Raw genomic sequence first — 15823 nt, 5'->3', positions numbered from 1 at the left:
ACTGGGCAACATTCTCTCCACAGCAAGGAAGTTCCTGGGGACGAACTACTGGAAGTCAGCCAGCAGATAGTACTAAAACTGTCCCAATTATTTCTAAAACTCTCGAAACAGAGGCCCGCAGCTTAGTGAAGAGATTAGACTCCATTAAAAATAAATAAGTAAATGAAGGTCGTGCCCACAAAGAAGGGACTAAGGAAAAGCTTGACCTGGCCTTTACCTCTTTCCTAAGAGACTCTGTGCTTCTTTGGGGTATGGGGTGCCCCTCCAGAATTTTTCAGGGCTTTAAGGTTGCAGAGGCCTGATTCTTTGGTCAGCTCTCAGCTAGCAAAGTTCAAGATGGGCTTATACACTGACCCTATGAATTTAGACAACACACTTCAATAATCTAGATGCCAAACTGCAACGTCTCCCCTAGTTTTTGAAGTTTACTTGGTATGACTGGGGTCTGGAAAGTGGCTTCAGCATTCATATACCCAAAGCTCATGTGTGCACTGACACCAAGTGCCAAAGTGACAAATGCCAATGTCACCATAAATGTCTATTTCAGGCAAAAATCACAGTTAAAAGTTGGTGAAATAAGTCAGACAGAGAAAGATAAATATTATATGTTATCACTTATACGTGGAATCTACAAAATAAAACAAATGAATGTATATAACAAAACAGAAACAGGACTCGCAGATACAGAGAACAAACAGTGGGGAGAGGGAAGGGGGTACAGGCAAGATAGGGGTAGGGGATTAAAAGGTACAAACGACTATGTATACAATATATAAGCAACAAAGATGTACTGTACAACACAGGGAATAGAGCCAATATTTTAAAATAACTATAAATGGAGTATAATCTTTAAAAATTGTGAATAACTATGTTGTACACCTGAAACTTAGACAATATTATACATCAACTACACCTCAATTTAAAAAAAAGAAGTTGGTGAGCACACTCGGCGTTCTTTTCAGGTAACTCAAGTTAAAGACTGGATCTCTGAGTGTGTTTTTGCCAGTTGTTCTGATGGCAGTTTCCAATCTCTGTGCTAAGGCACAGAGTTCCGTGGTTGTTCCTGCCCTTGGCTGGTGACCAGAGGTATCTGAGCACTTGAAAACAGGGCCCATTCCTAGACTCCACCCTACATGGTCTGAGACAGGATTTCGCAGGGGTGGGGTCTAGGCAGTATTTCTCCCAGCAGCTGCCCATGACTGTTCTTCGGGGAGCAATCAGGCTCCAACTGGACTCTGAAGATGTATGAGTAACAAATGTCCCAAGGAATCTGACCTGTGCTAGACCTGGGCCTCCACTTGAAGAGACACAGATCTTAGAGACCAGGGAATGACTTGTTTGCCACAGGTAGACTCGGCTGCAGAAGCTTTACGATTCATGGTTCTGTCTCTATTGCACACAGGGGTCTAGAGCCTTCTTCCCTACACCCCATCCTCCTCTCCCACCATAAAAAGCTCAAGACACCAACCAAATGGTTCTTCTTTTTTTTTTTCTTTTGGCTATTATAAAATGAATATCACCATATTACAGAGAAAATTAAGGGGATCACCCCCAATTCAAAAGCCTTACTATAATCACTATGAACATCTAAAAGTACATAATTGATTTACTCAATACATTTATTCTACTAAGTGGTGCACCTGTGATGCACTTGGCCATGGGCTAGAAATACACAGGTGGAGTGCATTGTCTTGTGGGAAAAGAAAATCTAAACAAAGTCTTTTTTAAAAAACAAAATTATAATCATAGTATAAACAATTTTGCCTGCTTTATCAAATCAGACTGATATAATAAAGTTTTCCATGTGCCATATAGTCCTATAACTATTATTAGTTACAAATATATTTATTTTCATATTGCAGGCATTTAATGGGGGGGAAGCATCTTTGTGTACAGTTTTCCAAAGTGTTCATCTAGCAACTACTTGGGAATTTTACCTTGGGGGATATTTTCTTTGGAAAATTTTGGCATCAAACATTTTTCATGGCTCTTAAAACTTCTTATCAAAGAGGAGATTTGCTACCTAAATTTCTAAATTTTGTGTAATAAAATCTATAAGTCTTCATCATGTAATCTTAATGCATATGCAGATGAACGAATACTGATATAGATGAGAGATTCAAGAAAACACAAGGTTCATTTCTTTATCGACTATTACGTACCACTTTATTGCACAAGAAGAATTGAATCAGTTGACTTCATTATTTGTGTTTGGTCCCCATTTCACATAATCTTTAAAAACCTTAAAAGGTAGGAACTGTAATGAATCTCCTTTAGGAAACGCTGAAGAGTGGTCTTCAATAATGCCGACAGACTAAATTCTGACAATTGATGGATTCCTCCAAATCTCTCTAAGAAAATAATATTGATTTTCTACAGCATTTAGAAAACTGCTCTCTCATTTTTTAATCAAGAAAAAACAAAAAGCATTGTAACCAGAACCTCTTCCCCTTTCCCTGTGCCCACCAGTCTTCCTTCCCTTCCGTAAAGACCCACTTCCCACCACAGCACTCTTAGCAGCGCCCCATCACCGCCACCCTCCCCCTTAAGGGTGGAGGTTTTTCAGTTGTCTTTGGGTTTGTGTGTGTATGTGCTTGTGTGCGTTAGGCTAATTCATGCTGCGGAAACCGCAAAGTTCAAAAAGTAGTGAGAACATCAGAACTGGAAAAATCACAGTAGCCAGATGTGTCTGCCATAAACTCATGACATAAATTTGATTAGAAGAAAACTACTGGAAAAAGACAAAAATAAGATAGCCTAGGTATAAATCTAACTTTCAGCAAACTTTCAGGATACCTCTCTACATGCTTTCAGCAACACTAGGCTGCGGTGTCCCTTAGCTATTTTATTTGCTTTTGATAAAATGTCTTCAAGTGCCTTTGTACACTTCCTAGAGGGACAAAGGAGCCAACTTTGCAAACTGAGCAGAGACTAGATTTTCCATCTTGTCTTGAAAAGCATACCCTGCAAAAAAAAAAAAAAAAAAAAAAAGCAAGCGAGAAAACCACACATGTGTTTACAATTTGAAATACAGATCAAGATAGACCTGGAGGACAGACTCTGGCCTGGTGGATGGCACATCTTCAAAGGGGGAGTGTGTGATATTTAAAAAATTCCTATAGCATTAAAAATACACTCTGGCTGCACTTTACCAGTGGTTTCTGAACTGGCTAGAGCTGGCAGTCTGGTGAAGTTGTTATACAGTCTTTATTTTTCCTGTCCTGTCTGGGAGGATACTGGCACCCCAGGTCAGGGCCTCCTTCCAACAAGGAGGTCCATTAATGTGTGACAGGAGGCCAGCACACCATGGTTGATGATCACTAGGGTTATCACCAAAAAAGGCAAAACTGCCTGTCACTTTCTCTCTGCAAAGACATTTTAAAATACGGGGAGATTTTAAGTTACTGTACGAGTTCAGTCCTCGTGTGCTGAGAGATAGGAAGACCTTGACACCATCACACTTGCAGAGGGAGAAGGTTCTTCATATGGGGCTCGAAGTGAACCGGCCCTTCCCAAACTGCCTCTGCTCATGAATGAGCCCGGGCTCGAGCGTGTTTCTCACAGTCGCTGCCTGGGGTTCAAGATTAGTTTCGCAACGTGTAATCAAAAGTGTCCAAAAGGGGCCTCCCTGGTGGCGCAGTGGTTGAGAGTCCGCCTGCCGATGCAGGGGATACGGGTTCGTGCCCCGGTCTGGGAGGATCCCATATGCCGCAGAGCGGCTGGGCCCGTGAGCCATGGCTGCTGGGCCTGCGCATCCGGAGCCTGTGCTCCGCAACGGGGGAGGCCACAACAGTGAGAGGCCCGCATACCGCAAAAAGAAAAAAAAAAAAAAAAAAGTGTCCAAAAGATCAAAGCTGCAGGAACTGAGGGTGGCTTTTCCTGAGGGAGAAGGAAGAGGATGGCTTTCTATCGCACACACCACAGGCTCTTCCTCTGGCTACACGGGCCAGAAAAGTGAGGAAAAAACAGGCTACTCGCTCATAATAATTGTTACAGCAACATATTTCTTGGGGAGCTTTCTCTATGCCAGGTACCAAGGCATGGAATACCTAAATACTCAAAACTTTTATGGGGAAGAGCCTATCATTCTCACCATATTACAGATAGGGAAAAGGAGACTCAGGTTAGATAACAAACGACACTAGTAAATGTCTAACCCAAGAGAAACTCAGTTCTGACTCCAAGTCTTCCCATTAACCACTACACAAAGAGGTCCCTGCCCTCCACATCACCCGCATTACCGCCCTAACAACCTAACTGGTTTCCTTAGCAGGTTCCATTTGCCCCGAGCCCATTGTTTTATATATTATAATATGGCCTGTGTAGAGTCCTTTTTTTTTTCCTGTTTGTTTCATTTTTTCCCCTCCTTCAATAAAATTTAGTGGCTATTAAAAGTAATTAATCATACCAACAACCCACTTAAAAGATAGGAGATCCTCCCTGGTTTGTGTCATGAAAAAAAATCAACTTTCACACATATAGTAGTTTCCCCCCTTCACCGTGTTACATAACAGTGAGGATTTCAAACAAGTGGTCAGCCCCCAAGTGATATGGCCTCCACCCAGTGGTAATCTCTCCTCTTCGCTATCTGAAGTTCTCCAAAGCCTTCCTTTCTTCTTCCATTCACTGGGTATCTCTGGGGACTTAGACGCAAAGGGGACCAATCTGCTCAAACAGAATCAAATTGGATAAAACCTGACAGACAGCCTGATTTGGTAAATACAAAAACAAAAATTTTAGTTAAAAATCAGACCAAGCTGGAGAGGGCTATTTGAAATAACCCCTTGAGAGTCTGTTTCATTTTACTTCAGCATTTGAAAAGAGAGTGAGTTTAGATACACAGCCAATCTGCCATCCTACCAAGAGATAGATGCCTTTTCACCGGATTCTGAGGCAGCCTGACAAAAGTATGCTCACAAAGTCACTCACAAAATGACTTTCACAAAGTCACTCACTCCAGGATGCCTTTGAGTGATGGATCTCTTCTCTCCCAATTAAAATATGGGTTGCCTTACAACCCACATTTCAGGAATAGAGCTACTGAAAAAATAAGATATCCACTAACAAGAAGTTTCTGGGCAGGGGGGTCTGAAACATTTCCACCAGGGGGCGCTATCCTCACTGAAAGTAAAAAATACAGAGTTCCTAATTTAAAGCGCTTTGCACACTAACCAGCCTAAAATAAATATTTTTTTGAGAGCTTTTAAGATGAACAATGAAATTGTCTTCAAATCTAACATTCTATAGTTAAGTAAAACATAAAACTTTGCTTTCCACAAAGAACAATGATGACATAACATTTCATTACGTGCCAGGCATGGATCTGTGCACTTTACTTATAAACTTATACAACCTCCTCACACTATAAATATAATCCTCATTTTACATATGGAGAAACTGAGGCACAATTAAGTGACTTAACAGTCACCAATAGGTAGAGCTGAGATTCAAAGTCTGACAGTCCGACTCCCAAGTCCATCACTAACACACAGAAAAACACGGAATCACAATATAAGGAGATTTATTGCTGAATGTGTTTTGCTATGTCACTGATTATATCATAGTTCCAGAAATACATAAAATTAGCTTATTACTAATTCTATCACCTGACAGTAATGTGCATTGCATTTTGACATCATTTTCACTTGTACATAAATACCTATCAGTGAAGGGGACACATCACTTAAGTTCACTTATTTGTCAGATGTATGCCATTGAAAAGACCAAAATTCTAGATTTAAGAAGAAGTAGGAGGAGGAGAAGGATCTTCTCTGGTTAAAAGGTAAAAAGAAAAAAAATGCAGTTGATGTAAAACCGACATAGAAGTTTTGAATCATATTCCAAATATTGACTTTATATATATATGTTTACATATATATGCTAATGTATGACGTAGGTATAATATATGTAAACACAGATGTACACCTATTATTTCTAAAATAATGAAAATAAAATACCACATACTAAACCTCAAAAGAAAAAAAGTAGAAAGATCTGCTCTTTCTATTTTTAAAGGTTGATAATTAAGAGTATAAACTACAGGCAGAGCTATAGCTTAAAATAAAATACTCTGAGTAAATCATTTATTATTAGGACCATATTGTGACTCTCTAAATTACCCCCAGTCTTTGGAGCTTACTTTGCATTCCCCGTTATATTTCAAAACTTGGGACACATCTGTGATTCTCGAGAGGCTAGCAACACATTTTGTAATGGGCAAATATTCAAATATTATTGGAAAAACCCCAGAATGTGTGTCTTGAGAAATTTACTGCCCTGATTTATTAAAAATCTGGAAAAAGGTATTTTATTCAGCCACAGGTAAACTAGTTTCAGACATTCAGGTTACAATTTCTTTAGATAAACTTTACCAGCAATTGGGCTTTTAGTGTGTGGGGGGATGGGGAGGGCAGACTCACATGTGCCTTCAGTATTAAGCTTTTAGCATTCAAGGTCCTTCAAATTTAGTCCACTTCCTACTCGTTGTGCAATTTTGTAAAATTAAGGAAAGTACATGAAAGAGCACAAACAAGGATCTTCACTCTGATACTGGGTGCACTAACAACACACTAAACCCAAATACCCATCAGATGGAGGCTAATTAAATAATTATAGCATATCAACATGTTGGACTACTGGGCAATTAAAAAAAAATGAGGCAGCTTTGTGTATACGGATATAGAAGTAGGAAAAAAGCAAGGTGCAGGATGGGAGGGAGACACAAGAGGGAGGGCATATGGGGATATATGTATACATATAGCTGATTCACTTTGTTATACAGCAGAAACTAACACAACATTGTAAAGCAATTATACTCCAATAAAGATGTTAATAAATAAATAAATATATATATTATGAGCAAAAAACAAAAAAAGGCAAGGTGCAGAACAGTGGGTATAACGTGCTAGCAATTTATGTGAAGAAACATACATGTAACTGGAAACTCTGATTGACTCCAGGCAACATACAAGGGACTGAGGCATGGGTATCAGAGGAAGACATACTTTTTGAACACCCCTTTGAAAAAAGTGTTTGAATTTTTTTAACCAGGTCCATGAAAGATCCTTTCCAATTATAATCGATTATAAAGTTAACATGAATAATTTAATAATCAGCTTTTAGAACTTTTAATAAAAAGGCTAAAGAAACCCTAGTCTAATGCTACCTAAAAATTAAATAAATTAATAAAAATTAAATGGCTAAAGAAACGAGTCTAATGCTACCTAATTTGTGGTTTCTTTGCTACACTCGCATCTGCTTTCTACTCGAGCTCTTATATACTGGGGACAAGTGACTCACGGGAAGCTTTGGTTTACCACTGCTCGTAGAAGCAGTGGCACCATTTTCCTTGACCTACCCTTTAGATACGAAACACAACAGAGGTTGTTCTGAGTCGTTTGCTTTTTGTATATACTTTACATATGCAAGCTTTAAAATGGTAGATCCAGACTTCCTGGAAGAAGGGACAATATATTTACTTGAATATACTGACTCAGGTCTCCTTGAGTCCATACTCACCATGGCTAAGCCACAGTTATAAAGGAAGGGTGTCCAGGAAACTGCTTCCATTTTTATCCTGTTCATTCCTGAAGATCCAACAGGAGATTCTTTTCATTCTCTAAAATTCTGTTCTGTGTATAAAGCAGTATCTGGATATCTGATCTTCAATGGAAACATTACCTGAAAATGGCACCAGCTTTTTAAAAACTTCAAAGTTGGCCCTCTTATGTTTAGCCTTTGGGGGTGGGAGAGAATGACTAACAACAAAAGCTGATTGGTTCTGCTGCAGGAGTGTGTTCATTCACATCTGATTCTCTCCAGTGGGCAGAATTGTATTTCTTCTGAAGTAAAGGCAATTAGCAGAAACGAATCTCAAGTTTAAAATCCCACTTATTCAAAATGAAGTGAAATGTGAGCCGTCCTATCCTAGGGCAGGTGTGGGGAGAAGCCACCCGCAGATTACGTAAGGGTTGAATGCATTCCCCAACCTCAGTTCCAACTCTGGCTCTACTAGCCCACACGCTCGGACTTGGGAACGTTTCTGCATCTATAAAATGGGAATACTGTCCCTTCTTGTAGGGTTGTGGTGAGGACTGAATGAGATAAGGCAAGAAAACACCTAGTCTGGTGTTAATCACACATTGTTGGGGGGCGGGGCGGAGCAAAGAGATTTGAGGCCAGAACTGTACACTCTGGCAGTCTTCAGGGACCAGATTCACAGAAAGGGGCTAAGGGCCCTTCTTGCCTTGGTCTGGATGAAGACAGGAGGCCTAAGTGAGTTTTCAAAGAGCTTCAATAAATGCAACTGGAGGGGATGCTGGAGCTGTAGTGTAAACCCTGGTAGCAGTGTCATGAACTGTGTAGCCAAGAGGCCAAGAAACGAAAGCAAGGGCACGGGCTTCCCTGGTGGCACAGTGGTTGAGAGTCCGCCTGCCAATGCAGGGGACGCGGGTTCGTGCACCGGTCCGGGAGGATCCCACATGCCGCGGAGTGTATAGGCCCATGAGCCATGGCCGCTGAGCCTGCGCGTCCAGAGCCTGTGCTCCGCAACGGGAGAGGCCACAACAGTGAGAGGCCCATGTACAGCAAAAAAAAAAAAAAAAAAAAAAAAAAAAAAAAAAAAAGAAGGCAAGGGCAGTGAAAGGGTAATGCAGCCGAGAGGGAGGAGAAGATACTATCTGGGCGTGTGAGTAGGCACTGAGGCAACCAGAGCTGCTTCTGAGCTCTAGAGGCCCTCGGTTGAATGCTTGTTTATCCAGCTCCGGTCAAAGCTTACCGAGATTCGGCTGAGACACGGCCATGGACCTCTGGGGCGCTGGTGTGGAAGTGGCAGCTGGGTGGAGGTTCATATGATTCAGGGGCTGATTCATCGCCTTCCTAGGGTCTTGCCATGTGGTGATTTTTTCTATGTGACTAAAAGAAGGAAAACAATGATCTCTTTCATTGTTAGCGTTATCAGTATCATCATCACCAGTCACAACACAACAGTTAAATGATGCAGGCTCTTCTTCCCTTAGGATCTGCTTATACGAGGTTGACACATTGTTTGTCTTCAGCCAAGGTCAGGCTTGCCCACTTACCCTCCATTCAAGTTGGGCCACGTTGGGGATTTTGCAGGGGACTCTCTGAACATAAGTCCATGACTTAGCTGACCAGCTGCCCCTATGTGCAAACACCCTCTTAAGGATTTTCTGCCTTACCAGGGATGGACAAGCCCTAGCGTTCCTCCCCACGGCCCAAGGAGCCTACGTTCTCCAACGCCCTGTGCTCACTGCCATCCAAGCACTGGGATACCCCAGTGCAAACTCCTCTCCCAAAGCCGGACTCTGCGCTCCTGCCCGCCAGCCCTCCCACACTCTCCCAGCTCATATAACTGACATAATGAGGATGGCTCCACCTGTCCTCAGCCAAAGATAGGGACCTTGAAACCAAACTCATAAACATCACATTGCTGAGCTCTTACAAAGGGTAAGACACTGTGAGGTCCACATAGGTCATACATAAACCCCCAAGAAGTTTATGTTCTACCATGCAAGGTACCAACTGTGTAGCTGGAGAACAGGATAGCAGGAAATAAGTGTAGGAAGTGCCAGATTATGGAGAAACCCAGATACTGAGGCATAAAGGTTTCTGAGGGAGGAGACGTGATTAGCCTTTTGGTCATATACAGCTTCCAGGGTTTGTTATTACAACTTAATCTCAGAGAAACTAGCATGACATCAGCTTCTACCCAGACTTTCCAATGTGTCCTTAGAAAGATGGATGGGGGACTTCCCTGGTGGTCCAGTGGTTACGACTCTGCGCTTCCACCGCAGGGGGCACGGGTTCGATCCCTGGTCGGGGGACTACGATCCCACATGCCTCGCGGAGCAACCAAAAAGAAAAAAAAAAAAAAAAAAAAAAAAAGATGGATGGGACATCTAGCTTTGTCTGCCTCCCTCCAGACCACATCTTAAGTCACTTCTGGTGCCTTAAAGACCCTGTGCCACTCCATAAACTCTTTTTGAGAGTTTATTACATTTTTCTTTTAAAGATAAGCATATTCATTTGGTGCCACAATTCTTGTTTTATGAACTGTATCAGAGATCTTTCTGTATTTATCAAGGACAACGAACTTTGATAGCAGAAGCTGAATGTCAGTCCTTTGTCCCAAGTCTTGTAACTATGTTGTCTCTCCCAAACCAAAGGGCAATGTCAACCCCACACACTATAGACCTTTCTGGATCCACGTGAAAAGGAGAGAGATTGCTCCTTTCAAACACACCTTGCTTTTGAATAACAATGGCTTCCTTTGAACCCTTAGCTTAGGAAACCACTATTAGTATCATTAGGCTAAATCCTAAATCAGTGCAATCTCCTGCACTGGAGTTGTATTTACCTTTTATTTTGCTTCTGTTTCCTCACATCTGAATACTGCCACTGCTAAAATTCTTCTTCAGATTTCTTCATCCCAGACTGGAAGTTATTGCCATGGGGAGCTCATTCATTGCCTTGAGTGAAAACTTGGATGTTTTCCCAAGAAGGCCTTTAAAATGAGTATGATTTAAAAAAAAAAAAAAAAAGTCAGCTTCCATAAAGGAGGCAAAATTAAGTTTAACTGTTGAGTTTCATACTATAGGAGCCATCAGTGGTCTTTAAAAAATAATCAAAAATAAACTGGGAGGAATAAAAATTAAAAACCAAGACGATTTTGTTAAGAAAAACACAAACGGGGCGGGGGGTGGGTAGGGGGCTGAACTACAGAGATGAAAGTCAATTACCTAAGCCTAAAGGAAGAAACAACAGTCTTAGTTACACCTTCAAGTTTAATAATTGTAATTCTGTTCAAAGCTTGCATAAAATCCTTTGTCAACTTTTGGTCTTGTGAAGACTCATAGCCAGCCTCAGGGGGTCTGTCACAGGCCTTCCAAGTGAGGAAACAATTGATGAGGATGTCAAAATTAAGTAAGCTCCCTTTAGCAAAGTAATTAGAGTTAAGAAACCCTTTGACTAACTATTCCTTCAGGACTCTTACTACTAAAACATGGTTTCCCAAGGTAGGCGCGTCCTACAGAAATACTTTCCACTGTGGTACCAGGAGGGGAAGTATCCTTCTCTCTTTCGTGAGCCTTTCTTAGAACCTCTGGCACCATGGATATTGATACTGTGGTAGAAGCAGCATGAGCGCAGCCCCGGTGAGACGCAGCGACATACACCGAAAGGTGGAAGACATTTAAGGACGCTGCTGTGTACAGACGTTCAGCTATCTGTCAGTGGTCGGAATTATACAGGAACCGGAATGATGCATTCCCAAATGCCAGTCCCCCACCCTCCCCTCCCATTCTGAACAAGTGGGCTGGGATTCCCAAATCTGGGGAGAGCAGAAAGGCCCGCACCCAAAGTGGTAGAGGAGCCCAGCTTGCCTGAGGACTGCCACCACGGCTGGCCAGCCTCCATCCCCTGGGAAAGAGGTGAGGGCTTTCTAGGGGGACACTCTGGCCCTCATCCCGATAGATCCCACCCCAAAGATGCACACCTCAGCCGCGGCTTCAAGCCCCAGAACTCCCCCCAGGACCGTGGGAGTCTCCGCAGCCCACCTTCAAACTCCACACCCAGCCAGCGCTTTTAAAGGAGTTTTGTTCCCAGCGGATTTGTTAATTAAAAGTGTCACTCACTGTATTCCCCAAAGACTTGAGTACAAGAGGGAGCCTTTCATACATGAGCAGTTCTCATTGCTCTGAAACAACTCTGAGAAGAAAGCCACTCCAACTCCCAGCCTCTGCACATCCATCGACCCCGCGGCAGCTTCGCTCTAAAGCTCAGTCTATGTGATGCCCAGGGCGGCTCCTAGTCTGAATGCCAACAGCAAGGGCACCGCTCACAAGAACTTAATCCACTGCTCATGATTTGATTTGAAAACTAAATTCTCTTATTGTTCAAATCACTGAGCTCCCCTCACCCCATTCCCAAACGTCGGATAAACCACCCGCTATTCCATACTGGTATCTCATCTCTGCTCCTTCTCTGAGCTACTGAGTCACTTCCTTTCTTGTATTTCTCAGTGCAGCCTTACTGTTTGCCAGGACCCACAGTTTAGCTAGATTAATCCCCACTTCCCTACTACTCCCACCCCTCCCTGATGTCACTCCCTTAAAGAGTCCACTTCAAGAAAATGTCTAAGGGGAAAAAAAATCGATAAAAAGAAAGAAAGGAAGGAAGGAGGGAGGGAGGGAGGGAAGGAAGGAAGAAAAAGTCTCTGCTATTTTAAAAGTCTAGTTTCTCTTAAAAATTTATAGATTTATCTATACTTACATATGTATATTCAATCTGCCTATTGTGTATTCTATGATCACACATTCTATACAGTTTTCATATGAAAATAGAACCAAAAAAGAAAATAACTACCAAGTATTTATGGTGATATATGCAAGTAATATGTTCACTGGAGATTTTTTCCCCCCTTATCTAAACTCTTCTGTACTTTCCAGTTTTTAACAGTGATAATGTATTGTTTTCATAACAAGTAAAAACAAAAACACTCATCAAGGTGCAAAAAGACAAAAAGGAAAATGATGCATGGATATGCAGGTCATAGGTACTAAAAAGTTATTGGAGATAAACTACAGATGGGGCTCCTATTTTTGAGTGGCCAAAGTACGATGGGAAATGGATTCAATTACATGGCCCCATGCTTTTTATAAAGAAAAATGAATGACAGTTTCTAAGAGAAAGAAAAACTCTTCTTGACACACACACACACACACACACACACACACACACACACACACAATTTTCCTGGACTTAAAAAATGTCTGGGGCTTCCCTGGTGGCGCAGTGGTTGAGAGTCCGCCTGCCGATGCAGGGGACACGGGTTCGTGCCCCGGTCCAGGAAGATCCCACATGCCGCGGAGTGGCTGGGCCCATGAGCCATGGCTGCTGAGCCTGCGTGTCCGGAGCCTGTGCTCCACAACGGGAGAGGCCACAGCAGTGAGAGGCCCGCGTACCGCAAAACAAAACAAAAAAAGTCTGCAAGGGTTTCACATGGAGGCCTGGGGTGGTGTGCAGTGGAAATGGTACCTGAAAGAAAGATCATCAGGCCCCCTCTTCCTTTGGTGGCCCCTTTGACCACTACTTCGCATACTGCCTTTCTTCACAGTCTCATAAAGGACAAACCTCCAACCACATCAGGGTCTGTGATGCCCAGGTCGGCAAAGAGCCTCAGCTCTGAGGACCTGCATTTTGCCCAGGGGCAACAAAGGTCAGCATTTCTCTGAGAAGATATTTGGCTGGAAATGGTAGCTTATGGAAAACTGTGCTGTGTTAAATAATTTTTCCTTCTAGAATTAATGTGTTCTTCAATAAAGACACAAGTTGAGAAAGTCATTTTATGTATTAGGAAAATTCTATGTTGGGGGTTAGAGTGTCATGGAAATCAGTGGGGAGGGGGCAGCATTACCACCCTCTCCTATCAGCCTGCCCCCTCCCATCAGCCTCCAGGGGATTGTTAATTTAGCTCCCATTTCCACCCTTCCAGGCCCCTGCATGACCTTTCACCTTGATGAGGGCAATGGCCTCCAGGCTTCTCCTCCAATCTCTCAGGTTTTCCTCTTGCCCTCCATCCCTTCCCCACCCTCTCTATCTGACAATCCCTTTTTTTTTTTTTTTTTTTTTTTTTGCGGTATGCAGGCCTCTCACTGTTGTGGCCTCTCCGGCTGCAGAGCACAGGCTCCGGATGCGCAGGCTCAGCGGCCATGGCTCACGGGCCCAGCCGCTCCGCGGCATGTGGGATCTTCCCGGACCGGGGCACGAACCCGTATCCCCTGCATCGGCAGGAGGACTCTCAACCATGGCGCCACCAGGGAAGCCCTGACAATCCCTTCTTTAACCCACCTCCAGAGTCATCCCAAGGACAGCTGGGATCCAAGTCACCCCTGGATCCTTAGTGCCCCCCCCCGCCGGCCATTGACAGCCTACTGGGAGACAGCATGAGGCACTATGGCCTCTGGAAAGACCACAGGCTTGGAGTCACACATACCTGAGTTTTCATGTAGGTCTGACCCTGTGTGACCTACATGGACAAGCCATTTAACCCATCCTAGTCTCAGCACCCATATCCGTGAGACGGGTAAAAAAGCCAACAAATGCTCCGGTTCCTTCTTGCAAGGGTGAAAAAGGTCTGCTCTAGGAAACCTGTAACCGCCAAAGTCACCTGCCAATTTCATGACCAGTTCACTGGGCTTCCCCTGCTCACTTCCTCAGCAAATAAATCCACAGAAGGCAGCTCCAACCCCCAGCCCCAGGGTGGCAACCTCTGGTTCAAGTTTATTCAACAAGTGTGGATTGTGTATCTATTGTGCACGTGCACTTGGTAGGCATAAAAATGAAAAGCATTTTGTAAATATAAAATCCTGACTGGCAGCAGAACCATGAAAGGCAAAGATAAAATCTTATCTGTAAAAATAGAATCCACCGACTTCTTATAGCCCAGGAAAAGGCCTGGTGTTTTTGGACGAATTGACCCTCCAGTTCATGACCTATTACACTCACTTTATGGAAGGAAGCCACACAACAAAGACTTTCTGAAATAGAGAAGGCCTATGCAATACATTTTGTATTGCTGGAAGCATACAAAGATATAAAAATAGGAATGATTATAAGTGCTTAATTTTGCAAGAATTTAGAGTTCGTAGCAACATAATAAGCTGCTTGCTCATTTCTATGGGCAAAGATTTCATTTCCAAATGTAAGTGTTTGGCCTTTTTACTCCTCCTCCTCTCTTAATATATTAGAGTTTCACATTAGTTAGTGTCAGAAATTACTCAGGGTTCCCTACACTCAACAGAGCTATTAGGGCAGGACTCAGAAGCAGCGTCCTCTTTTCTACCACCCGGGCCCAGCTAGGTGGTTAAAGAGAACCACACCAAAGAGATGGGAACTTGAAGGCAACCTGGGGTCATAAAACCAAGGTTGACTGGCTCAAAACTCAGTTCACACTCAGTGCTGCTTGGCTTCAGCCCCTGGCCAATCCCAGTTTCTCTTTAACCTCTCCCTTCATTCTTTCTTGTTTGGGGGGTGTTAATATGTCTCTTCCAATGGAACATAAGCTCTTTTGGTGATAGATAGGACCCTAGGGGCGGAGCAAGGTGTCCTGCACACTGTAGGCACTTGAAAAACAATACTCCTGCAACCCCCCATAATATTCACAAGACCAGTCGAGGGCAAAAGTAAATTATCGTATTTTTAAAAATCAGACATTAAAAATTTTTTTGACTTACTAGGCCAATTCACCACCCTCTTAATGTTCTAACAAAAGTATATATACACTGAAGATTATGTGCCTGAAAACTGCTAACTGCAATAGCTTTGCAGCTTGCTTGTTGTGAACCAGTTCAATTAAACTCATCAGTGTTAAAAATGAAAACTGACACAGATTTGCATGAGGTTGGTAATTTCCCAGACAGGGCTTGCCAAGTAAACTGGAACCACTGTCAGCAGACAACAAACACTAGGCCAATGTTTAATCCTATACCAGATGGCAAGAAGACTTGCCCAAGACTCACATTAAAGTTTTGAAAATTTTCCGCAATTAGAATTAAAATACAAACACTAAAAGCTGGTTTACTTTTATATTGTATGTCAGGGATAAATGCTGCCTGTGTTTCAATCACATTAAACATGTAGGCAGTGTGCTCTGATTTAAATTTCAAGACCTAGGAAATGACACGTCATATCTTACTCAGACCTTGCATTTCTCTGAGTGGCGCCTTTTGTTGTGCTTTGCTTTCTGCCAGTGATACTTAGCTCTTCCGACTGACACCAGAGGTGGGTCTTAACCACAAGAACA

The 15823-nt window shown here is 42.8% G+C and overlaps 1 protein-coding gene across 1 annotated transcript in view; it reads right to left on the bottom strand.

Moving 5' to 3' along the window:
* WWTR1 (WW domain containing transcription regulator 1) overlaps positions 1 to 15823 on the bottom strand; it is a 133892-nt gene that overhangs the window by 44534 nt on the left and 73535 nt on the right. The window contains exon 3 of the mRNA XM_060099548.1: positions 8777 to 8913. Within this exon, the coding sequence (XP_059955531.1) occupies positions 8777 to 8913 (137 nt within the window). The remainder of the gene's footprint in view (positions 1 to 8776; positions 8914 to 15823) is intronic.

This window comes from Mesoplodon densirostris, chromosome 5 (assembly GCF_025265405.1).
Source record: "Mesoplodon densirostris isolate mMesDen1 chromosome 5, mMesDen1 primary haplotype, whole genome shotgun sequence".
Classification (NCBI taxonomy): Eukaryota; Metazoa; Chordata; class Mammalia; order Artiodactyla; family Ziphiidae; genus Mesoplodon; species Mesoplodon densirostris.
The sequence above is the reverse complement of the archived record's forward strand: the minus strand, read 5'-3'. Positions and strand labels throughout refer to the sequence as shown.